This window comes from Phyllobates terribilis, unplaced genomic scaffold (genome assembly GCF_046119375.1).
Source record: "Phyllobates terribilis strain yellow unplaced genomic scaffold, ASM4611937v1 Scaffold_2__4_contigs__length_985480577, whole genome shotgun sequence".
In the NCBI taxonomy this organism is placed as follows: domain Eukaryota; kingdom Metazoa; phylum Chordata; class Amphibia; order Anura; family Dendrobatidae; genus Phyllobates; species Phyllobates terribilis.
The window spans coordinates 16,781,912-16,807,930 of record NW_027362762.1 but is presented as its reverse complement, the minus strand read 5'-3'; the positions used below and the strand labels follow the sequence as shown (position 1 = coordinate 16,807,930).

At 51.9% G+C, this 26,019-nt stretch overlaps 1 protein-coding gene across 7 annotated transcripts in view; it reads right to left on the bottom strand.

Moving 5' to 3' along the window:
• Positions 1-26,019, bottom strand: part of LOC141189172 (protein sel-1 homolog 3-like) — a 265,916-nt gene that overhangs the window by 61,981 nt on the left and 177,916 nt on the right. For all 7 annotated transcript variants that reach the window (XM_073661122.1, XM_073661124.1, XM_073661121.1 and 4 more), the window contains one exon: positions 314-440. In XM_073661122.1, coding sequence (XP_073517223.1) covers positions 314-440 — 127 coding nt within the window. The remainder of the gene's footprint in view (positions 1-313; positions 441-26,019) is intronic.

The window sequence follows — 26,019 nt, the reverse complement described above, 5'->3', positions numbered from 1 at the left end:
ACGGAGAGCAGAGACATCAGATGAGATAATATTCCGCACAGCACCTTAGTGCACCTCCTGAAACGCAATGCAGCAGAGCTCAGCTGGTGCACATTTCTGTTTGTGCAGTTCTGGAGGGAACTAGAGTAGAGTTAGATTTAATGACGTAGCAGCTCATATGATAACTGTCTCCACTGATAAACAGAGGAAACTGATGACCTGTGCTGCCATATACTCAGGTTCCCTCGGCTGCTGCGGTGTGATGGTGCGCACTGCACTACTGTCTATGCACCATGTATTATGTAGAAATCTCCAACATCTTACAGCTTCTCACCGAGGAGACGCTGAGTGTCGCTGTCTCTGCAATTCCAGTACGCGGTCTTGGTGCGGATTCAGCACTCGAATTACTCCATAGCTCCCACCGGTACTGGCGAACACGAAGGACAGGAGCTGGACGACCTCTACAGAGAGAAGACACCAAACACAATGTGAGGCCAACCTCCATAGAGGAGACACCAAAGACAAGGTGAGGATGACCTCTACAGAGAGGAGACTACAAACACAAGGTGAGGAAGACCACTACAGAAAGCAGAAGACGATAAAAAACAAGGTGAGAATAACCTCCACAGAGAGAAGACACCAAGCACAAAGTGAGGACAACCTCCACAGAGAGAAGACACCAAGCATAAGGTGAGGACAACCTCCAGAGAGAGAAGACACCAAGTACAAGGTGAGGACAACCTCCAGAGAGAGAAGACACCAAGCACAAGGTGAGGACAACCACCACAGAGAGAAGACACCAAACACAAAGTGAGAACAACCTCCACAGAGAGAAGACACCAAGCACAAGGTGAGGATGACCACTACAGAAAGGAGAAGATACCAAACACAAGGTGAGGACAACCTCTACAGAGAGAAGATACCAAACACAAGGTGAGGATGGCCTCCATGGAGAGGAGACACCAAACACAAGGTAAGAGCAACCTCTACAGAGAGAAGACCCCAAACACAATCTGAGGATGACCTTTACAGAGAGGAGACACCAAACAAAAAGGTGTGAACACCAGCTATAGAGAGGAGACAAATCAAAAGGTGAGGACAACTTCTACAGAGAGAAGACACCAAACACAAGGTGAGGACAACTCTATAAATTGGAGACACCAAGCACAAGGTGAGGATGACCTCTACAGAGAGAAGACATCAAACACAAGTTGATGACGACAGCTACAGAGAGATACCAGTTACAAGATGAGGCGACATCCAGAGAGGAGGCACCAAATACAAGGTGAGGACGACCTCTGCATAGAGAAGACACCAAACACAATGTGAAGAAAACTTCTACAGAGAGGAGCCACCAAGCACAAGGTGAGGACAACCTCTACAGAGAGGAGACACCAAACAAAAGGTGTGAACGCCAGCTACAGAGAGCAGACACCACTCACAAGGTGAGGACAACCTCCGCAAAGTGGAGACACCAAACATAAGGTGAGGATGACCTCTACAGAGAGAAGAAACCAAATACAAGGTGATGATGACCTACACAGAGAGACAACACCAAACACAAGGTGAGGACAGCCTCCACAGAGAGGAGACACCAAACACAAGCTGAGGACAACCTCCACAGAGAGGAGGAGACACCAAACATAATATGAGGACAATCTCTACAGAGTTGAGACACCAAACACAAGGTGTGGATGCCTGCTACAGAGATGAGGCAACTCAAAAGGTGAAGACAACCTCCACAAAGTGGAGACACCAATCACAAGGTGAGGACAACATCCAGAAAGGAGGCATCAAACACAAGGTGAGGACGACCTCTAACAAGAGAAGAGACACCAAACACAAGGTGAGGGCGACCTCCACAGAGAGAAGACACCGAATACAAGGTAAGGAAAACCTCTACAGAGAGGAGGCAGCAAACACAAGTGAGGACGACTACTACAGAGAAGAGACACCAAACACAAGGTGAGGCCAACCTCCACAGAAAGGAGACACCAAACATAAGGTGAGGATGACCTCTACAGAGAGAAGACACCAAACACATGGTGAGGATGACCTACACAGAGAGACTACACAAAACACAAGGAAAGGACAACCTCTACAGAGAGGAAACACCAAACACAAGGCGTGGACGCCTGTACAGAGAGGAGACAAATCAAAAAGGTGAGGACAACCTCCACAAAGTGGAGACACCAAACACAAGGCGAGGATGACCTCTACAAAATAGAAGACACCAAACACAAGCTGAGGACAACCTCCACAGAGAGGAGGAGACACCAAACATAATATGAGGACAATCTCTACAGAGTTGAGACACCAAACACAAGGTGTGGATGCCTGCTGCAGAGATGAGGCAACTCAAAAGGTGAAGACAACCTCCACAAAGTGGAGACACCAATCACAAGGTGAGGACAACATCCAGAGAGGAGGTATCAAACACAAGGTGAAGACGACCTCTACCAAGAGAAGAGACACCAAACACAAGGTGAGGGCGAACTCCACAGAGAGAAGACACCGAACACAAGGTAAGGAAAACCTCTACAGAGAGGAGGCAGCAAACACAAGTGAGGACGACTACTACAGAGAAGAGACACCAAACACAAGGTGAGGCCAACCTCCACAGAAAGGAGACACCAAACACAAGGTGAGGCCATGTACAGAAAAATAGATTTCAGCTCACCTGGGTCAGCCTGCTCGGACCACTTTCTCATGAGGCACGGTGCTCGGATTGTAAAGATCCCCGTCTGGGAGACATTAGGCAGTGATGAAAAGGTAGTTATCCAGCAACTCGTGAAAGTGACTTAAAAAATAGCCTTTATTTTGAAAAAAATTCATAGCATATGCTATGAATAAGGATCTACGCATCCGAAACGCGTCAGCCTCTGTACGCTTTTATTTGCACTATGGTCTCATGTTTTTAATTTTTTTCAAAATAAAGGCTATTTTTTAAGTCAATTTCACGAGTTGCTGGATAACTACTGTGTCACCCTGGCCTGGATGCCACAAGTGTAATTAAAGCTGTGTCTGAGAGCAAGGGGGAGGTTCTCTAGTCAGGGGAACATTAGCATGCAGTACCTCCTGTCTCAGGCCAGTAGGGGGAGCAGGCTGCCCCTATAAAAGCTGGTGCTGGGGGCAGGGTTAGAGAGAACTTGATGGCCTGTCTCAGCACTGAGACTTGTCTCGGAGCAGAGCAGGGACAGACAGTTGTATTGCACCTAAGAGGAAGTGTGGCAGGAGGAGAGCCACAAGCCAGAGACAAGAGGCGAAGAGAGCCTGTCTTGGCAGAAAGAGGACTTAATTTACCAGACTTTGGTGTCTGAGGCTGGAAGGATTCCACATCCTCCAGCAGAAAACCAGTCCGCAAGGGACTGTATATTCCTTGGCCTAAGAAGCCTGGAGGCCCTGCCACAACCGAAGGGACCAGTAAAGCCGTACAAGGCTGGGAGCAGAAAGGAATCCACGTCGCAGGCCATACAGGCGAGAATACACGGAAAGCTCAGAAACGTGGGCTGTTACCCTATAAGGAGGAGATAGCCAGAAGGAGCGCAGAAAGCACGGTAGGCCTACACCCTCACCCTGACCAGGGCCAATTTCCCCGTTGCTCTCAGACATCCAGGTCCCCTCCTAGCTGGGACTGTTTATGGGTCAGTTTACCTGTTTCAGTAAAGACCCTGGACTGCAACTTGTTGTCTGTGTGCTCCTTGCTCCTCCAGCACTATCAGCACCGGGACTCTCACTACCATCACTCCCAACATCCATTATACTGCCCTGGGGCTGCGCTCTTCCCGTGGGGAATCACACTACCCTAGCTGCACACCTCATCAGCCCCAGCGGTCTGCATGCAGCGGCGGTTCCTAATAACCGCAATCCACGGGTGGCGTAGTCGGACATAAACATCAGCACATAACGGACTACCACTGGCCTGACCACCCTGAGCCACGGAACCGGGTTGCCACTACTACTCCCACCGTTTCCCTATTGCCCGGATCCGAGTGCCCAACGGCCCAGGGGGCGAGTCAGCTTTGGCGTAGTCGGCAGGATTTCGTGCCCGCAACCACCGGGTACTGCGTGCCTGAAAAAGACTTTTCTAACCTTCCATGTGGCGAAGTTTCCCGCCGTCTGGAGTCGTTTCCCGCCATCCGGAGCCGATTCCCGCCATCAGACGCCATCTTGGACCGTTTCCCGCCGTCTTCTGCCGTCTTCCCGCCATCCGCAGCTGCTTCCCGCCATCGGACGCCATCTTCAGGACGCCGCGCGGGAAGAAGAGGGGCGTGGACGTCAAAACCGCGCGAGATCCGAAGCTCCGCCCCACGCACCGACGCTGCGCAAGGTCCTGGAAGGGAGAGAGAGCGACGCTGACGTCATCAGGACGCGACGCCAGGTCCTCGTCCAGAGCAGCAGCAGCGGAGTCGCGGCCTACAGAAGAGGATCGTCGGAAGGTAGGCCACGCTTAACTAGGGGGGAGGAAGATGTCGGACACAGAGGCGCCCACTACCACCAGCGCAGCTGCAGCAGCGGTGATGCCCTTTTCCCTGCCCTACATCCCTGGAGCGGCCTGGCTGCCCAAATACTCAGGGGAGCCCCATGCCCTAACTGACTTTAAGGAAAGGCTGTACAGTTTGTTCCAGGTTTACCCCCTGACAAAGGAACAGAAGGTCAGCATACTAACATGGCAGTTAACTGGCGCAGCCCAAAGGGAGGTAAAATCATGGCCCACTGAGGAGAAAAGGACTGTGAAGGGTATTCTGGCCCGGCTGCGGGGTACCTTTGACACACGTACCCCCGCTGAGATTAAAATGAGGTTCTGTGGATGTAAGCAGCGGACACAGGACAGCATCAGAGACTATGCCTTAAATCTGCAGGAAGCCTTGAGGGCTATTCAACAAACTGACCCTGGCAGTGTGCAGGAAACCGATAAGCTGCTAACAGAACAATTCATAGAAGGTCTGCTGTCCAGCGCCCACAGGGCCCAACTGCGCCTCATGTTCTTTCAGAACCCCGACCTGACCTTTGCCCAATTTAAGGACAGGGCCATAAGGGTGCTCCGTGAATCTGCAACCAGTGGCGCTATAAACCCCCGGCGCCCTGCTCTCACCTACCACCAGGAGGCGGCGCCCTCCTCTATGGACCCCGTGGGGGTTGATGCACAGGCCCTGAACCAAGCCCCGTCGAAAGACCTGCACCACGAAGTCCAGGAGCTGACCAGGAGCGTCGCAGCGTTGACCAGGACAGTCCAGGCGTTGCAAGTGGACCCGTCAAGACCCATCGAGCTGGCTTCAAGTCCGGAGGATGTCCCGTGGCGTCGACAGAGGAGGATCCCGTCGTTCCAAGGGAGGCCCACAGATCGCTACGCAGAGGATGGACAGCCCATTTGCCGTCGATGCAACCAGCCCGGACACATTTCCAGGTACTGTAATTTAAACGGGTCCAACCTGGGGCAGAGGGCCAACCCCCAGGCATAAGATCACCAGGCCCTTACAATTGGCGTAATAAGTACGTTGGGGGGCGCCCGGTTTTACCCATGGTGCTGGACGGTATCCCCATGAGCGCCTTGCTGGATACTGGGTCACAAGTAACCACTATCCCTTATGTACTTTTTAAGCAGTATTGGACTGATGCTGATATCACACGGTATCCAGACAGTAACTTGAGCATCATCGCCAGTAATGGCTTACCCGTGCCGCAGATGGGGTTCAAGGAGATGACCATTAAAATTGGTAAAGTTGAACTGCCGGCACAGGGAGTGATTATTGTGGACATTGACCGTCGTGAAATGTCCCTAAAATAACTGTGGGTACTAACGTAATTGAAAATTGTCTTTCAGAGGTAATTGTAATTCTACAACAGGTGGCGGTGAATGCTAGTTCCAGCCAACAGAGAGTCCTCAACAAGGAGATAAAAGCCCTGATGAGACGGCAGCAGGTAGAACTGTCTGGTGGTGAGATCGGTAGCGTAAGACTGAGTGACCCATTCCCCATTTCCATGCCTCCCAAAAGTGAAATGATGATCTGGTGTCGGACTGCAATCGGGTTGAGAGGTAGAGACTACCAAGCCATGGTAGAACCCGTGTACTCAGACAGCAGGCCCACCATTTTGACAGCCCGGGGGGTGGTTGATGTCCGTCATGGGAGGGTGCCCGTCCGCATCCTCAACATTGGGGAGAGGGAAGTACACTTACCCAGGTACGCTACACTCGCTAAACTGTTTGTTGTCGAACACAAAGCTATCAGGGCCGTGGAACCCTTGCCTCCATCTCCACAGGCGGAGGGTAATGGCTTCCAGAAACAAAAGGAGGACTGGTGCCAGAAACTCCATGTGGGTGCTGACTCCACTCCCCTGCACCAAAAACAAGGAGTCTACCGGGTGGTACAGGAGTACGAGAGAGTCTTTAGTAAGCACCCGCTAGACTTCGGCAGAGTAAAGGGGATAGAACACCACATCCCCACCGGGAGCCACCCACCAATAAAAGAGAGGCACAGACCTGTACCCCCTGCACATTATCAGAACGCAAAGGGCATGCTAAGAGAAATGAAAGAAGCTGGGGTCATTAGAGATAGCTGTAGCCCCTGGGCAGCCCTCTTGGTTCTGGTCAAAAAGAAAGACGGCACCATGAGAATGTGCGTGGACTATAGACAAATCAACCGTATCACCCACAAAGACGCATATCCGCTGCCTAGAATAGAGGAGTCTTTAGCCGCACTAAAATCAGCTAACTTCTTTTCTACTTTGGACCTTACTAGCGGGTACTGCCAGGTTCCTGTGGCAGAGGCTGATAAGGAGAAGACCGCCTTCACCACCCCGATGGGACTGAGTGAGTTCAACTGTATGCCTTTCGGGCTCTGCAATGCACCAGGGACCTTCCAGCGGCTGATGGAATGCTGTCTAGGGCACCGAAACTTCGAGACGGTTCTCCTTTACCTGGACGACGTGATCGTCTATTCAAAGACCTACGAGGACCACCTAAAGCACCTGGCCGAGGTGTACGAAGCCCTGGCAGGCTATGGCCTGAAGGTGAAACCATCGAAGTGTCACCTGCTGAAACCAAAGGTCCAGTACCTAGGGCACGTGGTAAGCGCGGAAGCAGTGGCCCCCGACCCTGACAAGGTCACGGCAATCAAGAGCTGGCCAAGCCCCTCGAACATCAAAGAGGTGAGACAGTTTCTCGGGTTGGTAGGCTACTACCGAAGGTTCATCCCCGGGTTCACTAAGATGGCAGCTCCTATGCAGGACCCCCTGATCGGACAGTTTAAGTCCAGAAGTCAAAAGCCACCCTTCAAGTGGGATAAACCGGAAGAGGAGTCCTTCCGCCAGTTGAAGATGGCCCTCACGGGGGATGAGATCCTGGCCTACCCTGACTATGGCCAGCCTTTTATTCTCCACACAGACGCCAGTAATGTGGGACTGGGAGCCGTACTGTCCCAAAACCAACAGGGCAGAGAACGGGTGATCGCATACGCCAGCCGGAAGCTGAGGCCCACCGAGAGGAACCCGGAGAATTACAGCTCCTTCAAGCTAGAATTCTTGGCGGTGGTGTGGGCCGTGACGGAACGCTTCAAGCGTTACCTGGCCTCCGCAAAGTTCACCGTGTACACGGACAACAACCCGTTGACACACCTGGACAATGCAAGACTGGGTGCCCTAGAACAGCGGTGGATGGCCCGTCTCTCCAACTATGACTTCGTGATCAAGTACCGGGCAGGCAAAACCAATGCCAACGCGGACGCCCTATCAAGAATGCCTCACTTACCTGAGGGTGACGAAGACCCAGAAGAGCTGGAGGAGGTAGAACTCCCCGCGTTTCACCGGTATGGAGCCGCTCAACACTCTCACCGCGTGAAGGAGGAGGATCTAACAACTGTGATGATCAATCCCCTACCTCACCACAGCTGGGCCGAGACCCAAGATAGTGACCCTGCAATCCGCCTGGTGAAAGATCTGCTGACCCGGGAAGACGCCCGCTTAGATCCAGATGCCCCAGAGGAAGCCAAGCAGCTATGGAAGGAGAAGAGCAAGCTGTTCCTCTACGAAGGCAAGTTGTGCAGAAGGATTGTCAACCACCGGACGCATGAGCTGACCTGGCAAGTCGTGGTCCCAAGGCGAGATGCAGCTATGGTCCTGGGGGCTTACCATGACAGAGCGGGACACTTCGGTTGGAAGAAACTGGAGTTCCTACTAAGAGGAAGGTTCTTTTGGGTCGGTATGAGAGGAGCTGTAGAAAAATGGTGCAGAGACTGTGGCCCTTGTCACCTAAGGAGGAAGGACCGTGCCAGCCAGAAGACACCCTTGAGGCCCATCGTCACCACGCAGCCTCTTGAGCTGGTAGCTCTGGACCACGTCAAATTGGCTCCAAGCCGGTCTGGATACATCTATGCCCTGACAATCGTGGACCACTATTCCCATTTTCTCGTGGTGGTCCCGGTAAAAGACTTGACAGCCCAAACAGCGGCCAGAGCCTTCCAGCAATATTTCTGCCGTCCACACGGGTATCCTGAACAGGTCCTGACAGACCAGGGTCCAGCGTTCGAGGCTGAAATCTTCCAGGAGTTCTGCAACCTCTATGGCTGTAAGAAGATTCGTACAACGCCTTACCACCCCCAAACCAACGGGATGTGTGAGAAGATGAACAATATAGTCATTGATCTCCTGAAGACGTTGCCCCTGGAGGAACGCAGCCTGTGGCCAGAAAAACTGCCGGACCTGATAGACCTATACAACAATATCCCGGTGAATGCTACAAACTGCACCCCGGCTTACCTGATGCGAGCTAGACCAGGTAAGCTGCCCGTAGACCTGGAGATGGGAGTCATAATACCTGAGGACACCTCCCCGGATGCAGACTGGGATACGGAAAGGCAACTGCAGTACAAGAAGGTCCAGGAGAGTGTGGAGAAGAGCCTGGCCCAGGTGAGAGAGAGGCAAGAAAAACTCTTCAATCAACACGCCCCTGCTGGTCCCCTAGAACCTGGTGAGCAAGTGCTGAAGTGGAAGAGAAGGCTACATAAGTTGGACGACCAGTGGGAAAGGGAACCCTACACCGTACTGCAGTCTGACCACGACAACCCAAAGGTGTGCGTAATCACCAAGGACGGAGGAGAAACCACTAGTGTCCTCTCCAGAGACCACTTCAAAAGGTGCCCCGAGCAACTCCGTAGTGCAGAAGGGGATCAGAGTGACCTTGAACCCACAGAGGACAAGGAAGAAATGATCAGCACCGTTCTCGGAGAGTTCCCTCAGTCCTGGACTCGCATAAATGATGCCATAGTGGTACCTGTCCTGCATTTCCTGCAACCGGCACAGCAACAACCAACACCAGAGCCGGAAGGTGAAGAGGAGCAAGCGGTTCCAGAGGCAGAAGAGCCTGTACCAGCAGCCCAGGAGAGTCAACCCTCTGCTGACAGTGAGCCTGCCATGCCTGCGGTAAGCCAAAGGACCCGCAGACAGCTGCCTGCCCTACCTGTACACCCAGCTGGTAGCTGTACCCCTAACGCTAGTGGGGAAAGCCAGGTTGGTCCACCACCAGACAGTGGGCTACGTAGGTCAACCAGGAGCACAAAGGGACAGATACCCGCTCGCTGGAGAATATAGAGCGTGCTAAGATTGTAAATAACCCTGCTGCCAAATGTTGAATTGTTTGCCAAGTTACATGCTTGTTTGGTAATTCTGTGTTTCAGTTTCTTGCAGTTACCGTACGGACTCAAAGGTTATGGACTTTTTATAATCAGGACCTTGTATGGACTGCATTTGGAGCCTAACCAAGGAATGAACTAAGACTGTAAAGGACTTGGGATAGGACAGACCCCTACCTGGTTAAGGCTCCCCTTTGTGCTGGTGATATGGACACCCGGTCACAGGCCACACTGTGACCTTAAGAACTCAATCTGTGCGTCGTCTGTCTGTTAATTTTTTATGGTTATGCATATTGTCTTTGTTTATTGTTTAGTCCCGGAGTACTAAATTTTACTAGGGGGGCATGTGTCACCCTGGCCTGGATGCCACAAGTGTAATTAAAGCTGTGTCTGAGAGCAAGGGGGAGGTTCTCTAGTCAGGGGAACATTAGCATGCAATGCCTCCTGTCTCAGGCCAGTAGGGGGAGCAGGCTGCCCCTATAAAAGCTGGTACTGGGGGCAGGGTTAGGGAGAACTGGATTGCCTGTCTCAGCACTGAGACGTGTCCCGGAGCAGAGCAGGGACAGACAGTTGATTGCACCTAAGATGAAGTGTGGCAGGAGGAGAGCCACAAGCCAGAGACAAGAGGCGAAGAGAGCCTGTCTTGGCAGATAAGAGACTGACTTTACCAGACTTTGGTGTCTGAGGCTGGGAGGATTCCACCTCCCCCAGCAGAGAACCAGTCCGCAAGGGACTGTATATTCCTTGGCCTAAGAAGCCTGGAGGCCCTGCCACAACCGAAGGGACCAGTAAAGCCGTACAAGGCTGGGAGCAGAAAGGAACCCACGTCGCAGGCCATACAGGCGAGAATACACGGAAAGCTCGGAAACGTGGGCTGTTACCCTATAACGAGGAGATAGCCAGAAGGAGCGCAGAAAGCACGGTAGGCCTACACCCTCACCCTGACCAGGGCCAATTTCCCCGTTGCTCTCAGACATCCAGGTCCCCTCCTAGCTGGGACTGTTTATGGGTCAGTTTACCTGTTTCAGTAAAGACCCTGGACTGCAACTTGTTGTCTGTGTGCTCCTTGCTCCTCCAGCACTATCAGCACCGGGACTCTCACTACCATCACTCCCAACATCCATTATACTGCCCTGGGGCTGCGCTCTTCCCGTGGGGAATCACACTACCCTAGCTGCACACCTCATCAGCCCCAGCGGTCTGCATGCAGCGGCGGTTCCTAATAACCGCAATCCACGGGTGGCGTAGTCGGACATAAATATCAGCACATAACGGACTACCACTGGCCTGACCACCCTGAGCCACGGAACCGGGTTGCACCTACTACTCCCACCGTTTCCCTATTGCCCGGATCCGAGTGCCCCACGGCCCAGGGGGCGAGTCACTACCTTTTCATCACAAGGTGAGGCCAACTTCCACAGAAAGGAGACACCAAACATAAGGTGAGGATGACCTCTACAGAGAGAAGACACCAACCACAATGTGAAGAAAACTTCTACAGAGAGGAAACACCAAGCAGAAGGTGAGGACAACCTCTACAGAGAAGAGACCCCAAACACAAGCTGAGGATGACCTCTAAAGAGAGGAGACACCAAACAAAAAGGTGTGAACGCCAGCTATAGAGAGCAGACACCTCAGCAAAGTGGAGACACCAAACACAAGGTGAGGATGACCTCTACAGAGAGAAGAAACCAAACACATGGTGAGGATGACCTACACAGAGAGACTACACCAAACACAAGATGAGGACAACCTTCACAGAGAGGAGACACCAAACACAAGGTAAGGATGACCTCCACAGAGAGATGACAACAAACACAAGGTGAGGATGACCTCTACAGAGAGAAGAAACCAAACACATGGTGAGGATGACCTACACAGAGAGACTACACCAAACACAAGATGAGGACAACCTTCACAGAAAGGAGACACCAAACACAAGGCGTGGACGCCTGTACAGAGAGGAGATAAATCAAAAAGGTGAGGACAACCCCACAAAGTGGAGACACCAAACACAAGGCAAGGATGACCTCTACAAAGTAGAAGACACCAAACAGAAGGTGAGGGTGACTTCCACAGAGAGAAAACACAAAACACATTGTGAAGAAAACTTCTTCAGAGATGAGAAACCAAGCATAAGGTGAGGATGACCTCCAGAGAGAAGACACCAAACACAAGGTAAGGAAAACCTCTACAGAGAGGAGGCAGCAAACACAAGGTGGGGAGTACCACTACAGAGAAGAGACAACAAACACAAGGTGAGGCCAACCTCCAGAGAGGAGACACCAAATACAAGGTGAGGACAACCTCCACAGAGAGGAGACACCAAATACAAGGTGAGGACAACCTCCACAGAGAGGAGACACCAAATACAAGGTGAGGACAACCTCCACAGAGAGGAGACACCATACACAAGGCAAGGAAGAGCTTCACAACATCCCTACTTCTTTCATGAAACCTGGTATTTCAGTTCTTCACCATTGTCACGATGCTTGCAGTCAGTGGAGAGTAACCCATAGATTATACCGTCCACCACATTCAGACGTGCTCAGGTTCATCCAAACACAGGATTCAGGGGTTCAGATGTTCTTGTCTCCATTGAGGATGGGACACTTTGTATCTGGGATCTGGCAGAACGTGGCCTCTCCTGAGGATTGTGGGTGCATTCAGATCTGACCTCCAAATTGTACCCAATTCTATAGAGGTTCCTGGATTACTATGCTGCCCCACTATATGGAGAAAAGTATGTGCCCCCCACATCCACCTCCGGGGGCTTCTCTGTCCTCATCTACATCCATAGACATTAATATGGAGGAAAGTATGTGCCCCCCACATCCACCTCCGGGGGCTTCTCTGTCCTCATCTACATCCATAGACATTAATATGGAGAAAGTATGTGCCCCCCACATCCACCTCCGGGGGCTTCTCTGTCCTCATCTACATCCATAGACATTAATATGGAGAAAAGTATGTGCCCCCCACATCCACCTCCGGGGGCTTCTCTGTCCTCATCTACATCCATAGACATTAATATGGAGGAAAGTATGTGCCCCCCACATCCACCTCCAGGGGCTTCTCTGTCCTCATCTACATCCATAGACATTAATATGGAGAAAAGAATGTGCCCCCCCACATCCACCTCCAGGGGCTTCTCTGTCCTCATCTACATCCATAGACATTAATATGGAGGAAAGTATGTGCCCCCCACATCCACCTCCGGGGGCTTCTCTGTCCTCATCTACATCCATAGACATTAATATGGAGGAAAGTATGTGCCCCCCACATCCACCTCCAGGGGCTTCTCTGTCCTCATCTACATCCATAGACATTAATATGGAGGAAAGTATGTGCCCCCCACATCCACCTCCGGGGGCTTCTCTGTCCTCATCTACATCCATAGACATTAATATAGAGAAAAGTATGTGCCCCCCACATCCACCTCCGGGGGCTTCTCTATCCTCATCTACATCCATAGACATTAATATAGAGAAAAGTATGTGCCCCCCACATCCACCTCCGGGGGCTTCTCTGTCCTCATCTACATCCATAGACATTAATATGGAGGAAAGTATGTGCCCCCCACATCCACCTCCGGGGGCTTCTCTGTCCTCATCTACATCCATAGACATTAATATGGAGAAAAGTATGTGCCCCCCACATCCACCTCCTGGGGCTTCTCTGTCCTCATCTACATCCATAGACATTAATATGGAGGAAAGTATGTGCCCCCCACATCCACCTCCGGGGGCTTCTCTGTCCTCATCTACATCCATAGACATTAATATGGAGAAAAGTATGTGCCCCCCACATCCACCTCCTGGGGCTTCTCTGTCCTCATCTACATCCATAGACATTAATATGGAGAAAAGAATGTGCCCCCCACATCCACCTCCAGGGGCTTCTCTGTCCTCATCTACATCCATAGACATTAATATGGAGAAAAGTATGTGCCCCCCACATCCACCTCCAGGGGCTTCTCTGTCCTCATCTACATCCATAGACATTAATATGGAGAAAAGTATGTGCCCCCCACATCCACCTCCAGGGGCTTCTCTGTCCTCATCTACATCCATAGACATTAATATGGAGAAAAGTATGTGCCCCCCACATCCACCTCCAGGGGCTTCTCTGTCCTCATCTACATCCATAGACATTAATATGGAGAAAAGTATGTGCCCCCCACATCCACCTCCAGGGGCTTCTCTGTCCTCATCTACATCCATAGACATTAATATGGAGGAAAGTATGTGCCCCCCACATCCACCTCCGGGGGCTTCTCTGTCCTCATCTACATCCATAGACATTAATATGGAGAAAAGTATGTGCCCCCCACATTCACCTCCAGGGGCTTCTCTGTCCTCATCTACATCCATAGACATTAATATGGAGAAAGTATGTGCCCCCCACATCCACCTCCGGGGGCTTCTCTGTCCTCATCTACATCCATAGACATTAATATGGAGGAAAGTATGTGCCCCCCACATCCACCTCCAGGGGCTTCTCTGTCCTCATCTACATCCATAGACATTAATATGGAGGAAAGTATGTGCCCCCCACATCCACCTCCGGGGGCTTCTCTGTCCTCATCTACATCCATAGACATTAATATGGAGGAAAGTATGTGCCCCCCACATCCACCTCCGGGGGCTTCTCTGTCCTCATCTACATCCATAGACATTAATATGGAGGAAAGTATGTGCCCCCCACATCCACCTCCAGGGGCTTCTCTGTCCTCATCTACATCCATAGACTTAATATGGAGAAAAGTATGTGCCCCCCACATCCACCTCCAGGGGCTTCTCTATCCTCATCTACATCTATAGACATTAATATGGAGAAAAGTATGTGCCCCCCACATCCACCTCCAGGGGCTTCTCTGTCCTCATCTACATCCATAGACATTAATATGGAGGAAAGTATGTGCCCCCCACATCCACCTCCGGGGGCTTCTCTGTCCTCATCTACATCCATAGACATTAATATGGAGAAAAGTATGTGCCCCCCACATTCACCTCCAGGGGCTTCTCTGTCCTCATCTACATCCATAGACATTAATATGGAGAAAGTATGTGCCCCCCACATCCACCTCCGGGGGCTTCTCTGTCCTCATCTACATCCATAGACATTAATATGGAGGAAAGTATGTGCCCCCCACATCCACCTCCAGGGGCTTCTCTGTCCTCATCTACATCCATAGACATTAATATGGAGGAAAGTATGTGCCCCCCACATCCACCTCCAGGGGCTTCTCTGTCCTCATCTACATCCATAGACATTAATATGGAGAAAGTATGTGCCCCCCACATCCACCTCCGGGGGCTTCTCTGTCCTCATCTACATCCATAGACATTAATATGGAGGAAAGTATGTGCCCCCCACATCCACCTCCAGGGGCTTCTCTGTCCTCATCTACATCCATAGACATTAATATGGAGGAAAGTATGTGCCCCCCACATCCACCTCCAGGGGCTTCTCTGTCCTCATCTACATCCATAGACATTAATATGGAGGAAAGTATGTGCCCCCCACATCCACCTCCGGGGGCTTCTCTGTCCTCATCTACATCCATAGACATTAATATGGAGGAAAGTATGTGCCCCCCACATCCACCTCCAGGGGCTTCTCTGTCCTCATCTACATCCATAGACTTAATATGGAGAAAAGTATGTGCCCCCCACATCCACCTCCAGGGGCTTCTCTATCCTCATCTACATCTATAGACATTAATATGGAGAAAAGTATGTGCCCCCCACATCCACCTCCAGGGGCTTCTCTATCCTCATCTACATCTATAGACATTAATATGGAGAAAGTATGTGCCCCCCACATCCACCTCCGGGGGCTTCTCTGTCCTCATCTACATCCATAGACATTAATATGGAGGAAAGTATGTGCCCCCCACATCCACCTCCGGGGGCTTCTCTGTCCTCATCTACATCCATAGACATTAATATGGAGAAAGTATGTGCCCCCCACATCCACCTCCGGGGGCTTCTCTGTCCTCATCTACATCCATAGACATTAATATGGAGGAAAGTATGTGCCCCCCACATCCACCTCCGGGGGCTTCTCTGTCCTCATCTACATCCATAGACATTAATATGGAGAAAGTATGTGCCCCCCACATCCATCTCCAGGGGCTTCTCTATCCTCATCTACATCCATAGACATTAATATGGAGAAAAGTATGTGCCCCCCACATCCATCTCCAGGGGCTTCTCTATCCTCAGCTACATCCATAGACATTAATATGGAGAAAAGTATGTGACCCCCCACATCCACCTCCGGGGGCTTCTCTGTCCTCATCTACATCCATAGCCATTAATATGGAGAAAGTATGTGACCCCCCACATCCACCTCCGGGGGCTTCTCTGTCCTCATCTACATCCATAGCCATTAATATGGAGAAAGTATGTGACCCCCCACATCCACCTCCGGGGGCTTCTCTGTCCTCATCTACATCCATAGATATTAATATGGAGAAAGTATGTGCCCCCCACATCCACCTCCAGGGGCTTCTCTGTCCTCATCTACATCCATAGCCATTAATATGGAGAAAGTATGTGACCCCCCACATCCACCTCCGGGGGCTTCTCTGTCCTCATCTACATCCATAGACATTAATATGGAGAAAGTATGTGCCCCCCACATCCACCTCCAGGGGCTTCTCTGTCCTCATCTACATCCATAGACATTAATATGGAGAAAGTATGTGCCCCCCACATCCACCTCCAGGGGCTTCTCTGTCCTCATCTACATCCATAGACATTAATATGGAGGAAAGTATGTGCCCCCCACATCCACCTCCAGGGGCTTCTCTGTCCTCATCTACATCCATAGACATTAATATGGAGGAAAGTATGTGCCCCCCACATCCACCTCCGGGGGCTTCTCTGTCCTCATCTACATCCATAGACATTAATATGGAGAAAAGTATGTGCCCCCCACATCCACCTCCGGGGGCTTCTCTATCCTCATCTACTTCCATAGACATTAATATGGAGGAAAGTATGTGCCCCCCACATCCACCTCCAGGGGTTTCTCTGTCCTCATCTACATCCATAGACATTAATATGGAGAAAAGTATGTGCCCCCCACATCCACCTCCTGGGGCTTCTTTGTCCTCATCTACATCCATAGACATTAATATGGAGGAAAGTATGTGCCCCCCACATCCACCTCCAGGGGCTTCTCTATCCTCATCTACATCCATAGACATTAATATGGAGAAAAGTATGTGCCCCCCACATCCACCTCCAGGGGCTTCTCTGTCCTCATCTACATCCATAGACATTAATATGGAGGAAAGTATGTGCCCCCCACATCCACCTCCAGGGGCTTCTCTGTCCTCATCTACATCCATAGATATTAATATGGAGGAAAGTTTGTGACCCCCACATCCACCTCCAGGGGCTTCTCTGTCCTCATCTACATCCATAGACATTAATATGGAGGAAAGTATGTGCCCCCCACATCCACCTCCAGGGGCTTCTCTGTCCTCATCTACATCCATAGACATTAATATGGAGGAAAGTATGTGCCCCCCACATCCACCTCCGGGGGCTTCTCTGTCCTCATCTACATCCATAGACATTAATATGGAGGAAAGTATGTGCCCCCCACATCCACCTCCAGGGGCTTCTCTGTCCTCATCTACATCCATAGACATTAATATGGAGAAAAGTATGTGCCCCCCACATCCACCTCCGGGGGCTTCTCTGTCCTCATCTACATCCATAGACATTAATATGGAAAAAAGTATGTGCCCCCCACATCCACCTCCAGGGGCTTCTCTGTCCTCATCTACATCCATAGACATTAATATGGAGGAAAGTATGTGCCCCCCACATCCACCTCCGGGGGCTTCTCTGTCCTCATCTACATCCATAGACATTAATATGGAGGAAAGTATGTGCCCCCCACATCCACCTCCAGGGGCTTCTCTGTCCTCATCTACATCCATAGACATTAATATGGAGAAAAGTATGTGCCCCCCCCACATCCACCTCCGGGGGCTTCTCTGTCCTCATCTACATCCATAGACATTAATATGGAGGAAAGTATGTGCCCCCCACATCCATCTCCAGGGGCTTCACTGTCCTCATCTACATCCATAGACATCAATATGGAGAAAAGTATGTGCCCCCCACATCCACCTCCGGGGGCTTCTCTGTCCTCATCTACATCCATAGACATTAATATGGAGAAAAGTATGTGCCCCCCACATCCATCTCCAGGGGCTTCTCTGTCCTCATCTACATCCATAGACATTAATATGGAGAAAAGTATGTGCCCCCCACATCCACCTCCGGGGGCTTCTCTGACCTCATCTACATATATAGAGCAATAATATGGAGGAAAGTATGTGCCCCCCACATCCACCTCCGGGGGCTTCACTGTTCTCATCTACATCCATAGACATTAATATGGAGAAAAGTATGTGCCCCCCACATCCACCTCCAGGGGCTTCTCTGTCCTCATATACATCCATAGACAATAATATGGAGGAAAGTATGTGACGCGCCCCCTGGGCCTGTGTTGTGTAGTGTTGCGCACGCGGGGAATACCCGGAGCCGGATCTGTCGGGGTTAGTAGTCCTCGTGGCGGTGACCCGGTCCGTGCCCAGGGTGTCAAACTAAGTGGCGGAATTTAGCAGAAGATGTTATAGTGTTCGACTACGCCACCCGTTGAATGCGGTTATGAAGCCGCCGCTGCAGGGCAGACCGCTGAGGCCGGTGGTACAGTTGTGCAGCGTGGGTAGTATAACCCCCAACGGGAGGGGTATGGCCTCAGGGCAGCAGACGTGGATGATGGGGATAGCAGAATTGCACGCAGGCACCAGGAACCACTCAGAGACGGTGCGGTGTAGTTCAGGGTCTTTACTGGTGGCAAAGGTAGACCCTCCCGGGAGTACTGGCTAGCGATCGGGGCCTGGTCAGTCCGTGAGCAGATAGGATCTCCCCCGGCCAGGCGGAGTTGTAGGCCTCCCCAACTAATTGTACTCTTCCTGGCTACCTTGCTAGAAGCGGGTAAAAGTAGCCCACGTCCCTGAGTGTACCGTGTGGTGCTCACCCGTATGGCCGGTGACTCGGGGCCTTCTGGTAGCCTCCGCTCCACGACGGCGGTGCTGGTCCCTTGCGTGTGACCGTGCCTTCGGGTTTCTTGGCCAGAGGACCTGAAATCCCCTGCCGGACGGTTTCTGCTGCTGGGTATGGAACAGTCCCCACAGCCTCGGACTCCGTGTCCGGTGAGATCTCTTCAGTCAGGACGAGCTCTACAGCTTCCAGTCCTGGACCCCTTTTATCACTGCTCCCACAGAGCTCCTGATCTTGCTCTCCCTGCATCTGCTCCACTCCAGACCAGACTGTGTCTCTGTCTGGGACTCCTCTTCTTCTCTTCTTTTTTTTCTAACCCCACCTCAGCCCCAGTTTATATAGGGGAAGTTCTTCCCCTCCCAGGACTGGGCAGGAGGTGTGGCATGCTTAGGGTTCCTGACCAGGAGACCTCCCACCTGCTCACAGACGTAATATTGCTATTACTGTGGTAACCAGAACCCTGGGGTGCCACATTCCCCCCTAGTAAAATTTAGTACTCCGGGACTAAACATATTTTTGAAAACATAACAGGGTATAAACAGGAACAATACAATAAGGAAAAACATGCTAGGGTGGTCACGGAGTGTCCGCAACCGGGTGCAATTTTTGAAGCAAAAAGGGTGTCCATTTCACCAAAGAACGGGGAGCCGTAACCAGGTAGGGGTCTGTTCTGCCCCGAGTCTTTAACAGTCTATAGTCCGTTCCTGGGTTACGCTCCAAACATATATACAACAGAGTTCCGGTTAATCCACAAAAGACACCTATAAAATAACTGGAAAAACATAATTATTTACAAGCAACAGTAAACAGGTAAATACCAATAAGACAGTCTGAACACTTTAGATCCTCCAACGTACGGGCAACTGGCCTCTATTGGCCCTAGTAGACCTACGGAGCTTACTGACCGGTCCTGAGCTACAGGGTGTAGGAGCTGTCAAAGGTAAGCTGGGCAGCTGTCTACGGACTCTTTGGCTCACTAGGGGCACGGCAGGCTCACTATAAGCAGAGGGTCGATTCTCCTGGTCTGCTTGTGTGGGGTCTTCTGCCTCCTGGACCGGCTGCTCTTCCATTTCTACCTGTTTTTCCGTAGGCACTTGGGATGCTGGCTGGAGGAAGGTGAGGACGGGTACCACAACAGCGCCATTTACCTGTGTCCAAGACCGAGGGAAGTCTCCGAGTACAGTACTGACCATCTCTTCCCTTTCCTCTGCGGGTCGAGGGTTTTCTTGATCTTCTTCAGGGTTTCGTAGCTGCTCGGGACACTTCTTCAGGTGATCTCGGGAGACAATGGCTGTGGTTTCTCCTCCATCCTTACTGATTGTGCAGATTTTTGGGTTTTCATGGCTTGATGACAGTACGGTGTACGGGTCCTTCTCCCACTGGTCGTCCAACTTGGGAGCCGTCTTTTCCTCTTCAAGACCTGCTCTCCAGGTACCAGGGGAACAGCGGGAGCACACTGGTTGTAAGTCTTCTCCTGTCTTTCTCTTGCTTGACGGAGACTTCGCTCAACGCTCTCCTGTACTTTCCGGTACTGCTGCTGCCTCTCTGTGTCCCAGTCTGCTTCCGGTGAAGTGTCCTCGGGTGTCAGGACTCCCATATCCAGATCAACAGGCAGCTTACCAGGTCTTGCTCTCATTAGGTAAGCCGGGGTACAGTTGGTAGAACCTACAGGGATGTGGTTGTATAGGTCCACCAGATCAGGCAGTTTCTCAGGCCACAGACTGCGTTCTTCCAGGGGCAATGTTTTCAGAAGGTCTATCACCACCTGGTTCATCTTCTCGCAAAGTCCATTGGTTTGCGGATGATAGGGTGTTGTTCTTATCTTCCGGCAGCCATACAGAGTGCAGAACTCCTGGAAGACTTCCGCTTCAAAGGCAGGTCCTTGGTCCGTCAGCACCTGCTCTGGGTATCCGTGTGGACGACAGAAGTGCTGCTGGAAGGCTCTAGCTGCTGTTTGAGCCGTTAAGTCCTTGACAGGGACTACAACCAAGAACCGGGAGTAGTGATCCACGATGGTTAACGCATAGATGTAGCCACTTCTGCTGGGGGTCAGTTTTACATGGTCCAAGGCTACCAGTTCCAACGGCTGCCTGGTGACGATGGAATGCAGGGGAGTCTTCTGGCTGGCACGGTCCTTCCTTCTTAGGTTGCATGGGCCACAGTCTCTGCACCACCTCTCGATGGTCCCTCTCATGCCTACCCAGTGGAACCGCCCACGCAGCAGGAACTCCAGCTTCTTCCATCCGAAGTGCCCAGCTCCGTCGTGGTATGCCTCCAGTACCATAGCCGCATCTCTTCTTGGCACCACTACTTGCCAGATCAGTTCATGCGTCCGAGAGTTAACCATTCTGCGGCACAACTTCCCCTTGTAAAGAAACAGTCGACTCTTCTCAGCCCACAGTTGCTTGGTCTCCTCCGGAGCGTCTGGGTCAAGGCGGGCTATATCCGAGTCATTCCAGTACTGCTTGAAGAGCACGTACGGGATGGTGGTGACCTGTGACCCGGTGTCAAGTAGGGCACTCATAGGAATGCCATCCAGTACTACAGGCAAGACTGGACATCCTCCCACGTATTTGTCACGCCAGTTCGATGGGCCTGGTGATCTTATTCCTAGGGGTTGGCCCTCTACCCCAGGTTGTGCCAGTTTAAAGGACAGTACCTTGCCATATGTCCGGGTTGATTGCAGCGGCGGCAGATGGGTTGTCCGTCCTGGTTGTATCGGTCGCTGGGTCTTCCTCTGGCCGGTGGGGTCCTCCTTGGTCGGCGCCACGGGATATCCTCCGGTCCGGATGCCAGCTGGATCTTCCCTGGAGTAGAAACCTGTAAAGACTGCACAGTTCGGGTTAGCGCGGCAACGCTTTTAGTTAGCTCTTGGACCTGACGGTGCAGGTCTGTAGCCGGGTCATTGTTTAAAGCCTGCGCATCAGCTCCCACAGGCCCTGCCGACAAGGGCGCCGTCTCCTGGTGGTAAATGGTAGCAGGGCGTTTGTGGGTCACAGCGCCACCTGGTGCCGGTTCTCGGAGCACCCGGATGGCTCTGTCCTTGAACTGTGCAAAGTCCAGATGAGGGTCCTGTAAGGCCATTGCTCGCAACTGGGTTCGGTGGGCATTGCAATGTAGACCCTCTATAAATTGTTCAGTCAACAGCTTGTCTTCGTTTCCCACGCCGTCAGGGTCGGCCTGCTTAATGGCTCTCAGGGCATCTTGTAGGTTTAGTGCATAGTCCCTTATATTCTCATGTGCTCGCTGCTTGCACCCGTAGAATCTAAGCTTGATCTCGGCTGAGGTACGGGTATCAAAGGTGTCCTTCAGCCGGGCTAGTATCTCTGCGACAGTCCTCCTCCTCCCAAGTGGCCAGGACTTTACCTCCCTTTGGGCTGCCCCTGTTAATTGAGCCACCAGGATGCTCACTTTTTGCTCTTCTGTGAGGGGGTACACCTGGAAGAGGCTATCCAGCCTTTCTCTGAAGTCATTTAGGGTATGGGACTCCCCTGAGTACTGGGGTAGCCAGGCTGCCCCCGGGATGTAGGGCATGGTGAAAGGCATGACCGCAGCAGCGGTGGTGCTGGCGGTGGCTGTAGCAGTGAAGCTCTCCTCCGTATCCGACATCCTCCTCCCCCCTAGTGGACCGTGGCCTACCTTGCGATGATCCTCTTCCATAGGCCGCGGCTCCGCAGTGGATCGTCAGGGTTGAGGACCTTCCGTCGCGCTCCTGTGACGTCGGCGTCTGCTGGGCTCCTTCCAGGACCTTACGCAACGTCCGGACGTGAGGCGGGGCTTCAGTTCTCGCGCGCTTTCGGAGTCCACGCCCCTCTTCTTCTCGCGCGGCGTCCTCGAGATGGCGTCCAATGGCGGGAAAACTCCACGGATGGCGGGAAGAAGGCAAAAGATGGCGTCGGATGGCGGGAAAACTCCACGGATGGCGGGAAGAAGGCAAAAGATGGCGTCGGATGGCGGGAATCTTCACCACAGGTAAGTTTAACAGTCTTTTTCAGGCATGCAGTACCCGGTGGTTGCGGGCACGAGATCCTGCCGACTACGCCAAAGTTGACGCGCCCCCTGGGCCTGTGTTGTGTAGCGTTGCGCACGCAGGGAATACCCGGAGCCGGATCTGTCGGGGTTAGTAGTCCTCGTGGCGGTGACCCGGTCCGTGCCCAGGGTGTCCAACTAAGTGGCGGAATTTAGCAGAAGATGTTATAGTGTTCGACTACGCCACCCGTTGAATGCGGTTATGAAGCCGCCGCTGCAGGGCAGACCGCTGAGGCCGGTGGTACAGTTGTGCAGCGTGGGTAGTATAACCCCCAACGGGAGGGGTATGGCCTCAGGGCAGCAGACGTGGATGATGGGGATAGCAGAATTGCACGCAGGCACCAGGAACCACTCAGAGACGGTGCGGTGTAGTTCAGGGTCTTTACTGGTGGCAAAGGTAGACCCTCCCGGGAGTACTGGCTAGCGATCGGGGCCTGGTCAGTCCGTGAGCAGATAGGATCTCCCCCGGCCAGGCGGAGTTGTAGGCCTCCCCAACTAATTGTACTCTTCCTGGCTACCTTGCTAGAAGCGGGTAAAAGTAGCCCACGTCCCTGAGTGTACCGTGTGGTGCTCACCCGTATGGCCGGTGACTCGGGGCCTTCTGGTAGCCTCCGCTCCACGACGGCGGTGCTGGTCCCTTGCGTGTGACCGTGCCTTCGGGTTTCTTGGCCAGAGGACCTGAAATCCCCTGCCGGACGGTTTCTGCTGCTGGGTATGGAACAGTCCCCACAGCCTCGGACTCCGTGTCCGGTGAGATCTCGTCAGTCAGGACGAGCTCTACAGCTTCCAGTCCTGGACCCCTTTTATCACTGCTCCCACAGAGCTCCTGATCTTGCTCTCCCTGCATCTGCTCCTCACCAGACCAGACTGTGTCTCTGTCTGGGACTCCTCTTCTTCTCTTCTTTTTTTTCTAACCCCACCTCAGCCCCAGTTTATATAGGGGAAGTTCTTCCCCTCCCAGTACTGGGCAGGAGGTGTGGCATGCTTAGGGTTCCTGACCAGGAGACCTCCCACCTGCTCTCAGACATAACATTGCTATTACTGTGGTAACCAGAACCCTGGGGTGCCACATATGTGCCCCCCACATCCACCTCCAGGGGCTTCTCTGTCCTCATCTACATCCATAGACATTAATATGGAGAAAAGTATGTGCACCCCACATCCACCTCCGGGGGCTTCTCTGTCCTCATCTACATCCATAGACATTAATATGGAGGAAAGTATGTGCCCCCCCACATCCACCTCCGGGGGCTTCTCTGTCCTCATCTACATCCATAGACTTAATATGGAGAAAAGTATGTGCCCCCCACATCCACCTCCGGGGGCTTCTCTGTCCTCATCTACATCCATAGACATTAATATGGAGGAAAGTATGTGCCCCCCACATCCACCTCCAGGGGCTTCTCTGTCCTCATCTACATCCATAGACATTAATATGGAGGAAAGTATGTGCCCCCTCACATCCACCTCCGGGGGCTTCTCTGTCCTCATCTACATCCATAGACATTAATATGGAGAAAGTATGTGCCCCCCCCCACATCCACCTCCAGGGGCTTCTCTGTCCTCATCTACATCCATAGACATTAATATGGAGGAAAGTATGTGCCCCCCACAACCACCTCCAGGGCCTTCTCTGTCCTCATCTACATCCATAGACATTAATATGGAGAAAAGTATGTGCCCCCCACATCCACCTCCGGGGGCTTCTCTGTCCTCATCTACATCCATAGACATTAATATGGAGAAAAGTATGTGCCCCCCACATCCACCTCCGGGGGCTTCTCTGTCCTCATCTACATCCATAGACATTAATATGGAGAAAAATATGTGCCCCCCACATCCACCTCCGGGGGCTTCTCTGACCTCATCTACATCCATAGACATTAATATGGAGAAAGTATGTGCCCCCCACATCCACCTCCGGGGGCTTCTCTTTCCTCAACTACATCCATAGACATTATTATGGAGGAAAGTATGTGCCCCCCACATCCACCTCCAGGGGCTTCTCTGTCCTCATATACATTCATAGACATTAATATGGAGAAAGTATGTGCCCCCCACATCCACCTCCGGGGGCTTCACTGTCCCCATCTATATCCATAGACATTAATATGGGGAAAAGTATGTGCCCCCCACATCCACCTCCAGGGGCTTCTCTGTCCTCATCTACATTCATAGACATTAATATGGAGAAAAGTATGTGCCCCCCACATCCACCTCCGGGGGCTTCTCTGTCCTCATCTACATCCATAGACATTAATATGGAGAAAAGTATGTGCCCCCCACATCCACCTCCGGGGGCTTCTCTGTCCTCATCTACATTCATAGACATTAATATGGAGAAAGTATATGCCCCCCACATTGACCTCCGGGGGCTTCTCTGTCCTCATCTACATCCATAGACATTAATATGGAGAAAAGTATGTGCCCCCCACATCCACCTCCAGGGGCTTCTCTGTCCTCATCTACATCCATAGACATTAATATGGAGGAAAGTATGTGCCCCCCACATCTACCTCCGGGGGCTTCTCTGTCCTCATCTACATCCATAGACATTAATATGAAGAAAAGTAAATGCCCCCCACATCCACCTCCGGGGGCTTCTCTGTCCTCATCTACATCCATAGACATTAATATAGAGAAAAGTATGTGCCCCCACATCCACCTCCAGGGGCTTCTCTGTCCTCATCTACATCCATAGACATTAATATAGAGAAAAGTATGTGCCCCCCACATCCACCTCCGGGGGCTTCTCTGTCCTCATCTACACCCATAGACATTAATATGGAGAAAAGTAAGTGCCCCCCACATCCACCTCCGGGGGCTTCTCTGTCCTCATCTACATCCATAGACATTAATATAGAGAAAAGTATGTGCCCCCCACATCCACCTCCGGGGGCTTCTCTGTCCTCATCTACACCCATAGACATTAATATGGAGAAAAGTAAGTGCCCCCCACATCCACCTCCGGGGGCTTCTCTGTCCTCATCTACATCCATAGACATTAATATAGAGAAAAGTATGTGCCCCCCACATCCACCTCCAGGGGCTTCTCTCTCCTCATCTACATCCATAGACATTAATATGGAGAAAAGTAAGTGCCCCCCACATCCAACTCCGGGGGCTTCTCTGTCCTCATCTACATCCATAGACATTAATATAGAGAAAAGTATGTGCCCCCCACATCCACCTCCAGGGGCTTCTCTGTCCTCATCTACACCCATAGACATTAATATGGAGAAAAGTAAGTGCCCCCCACATCCACCTCCGGGGGCTTCTCTGTCCTCATC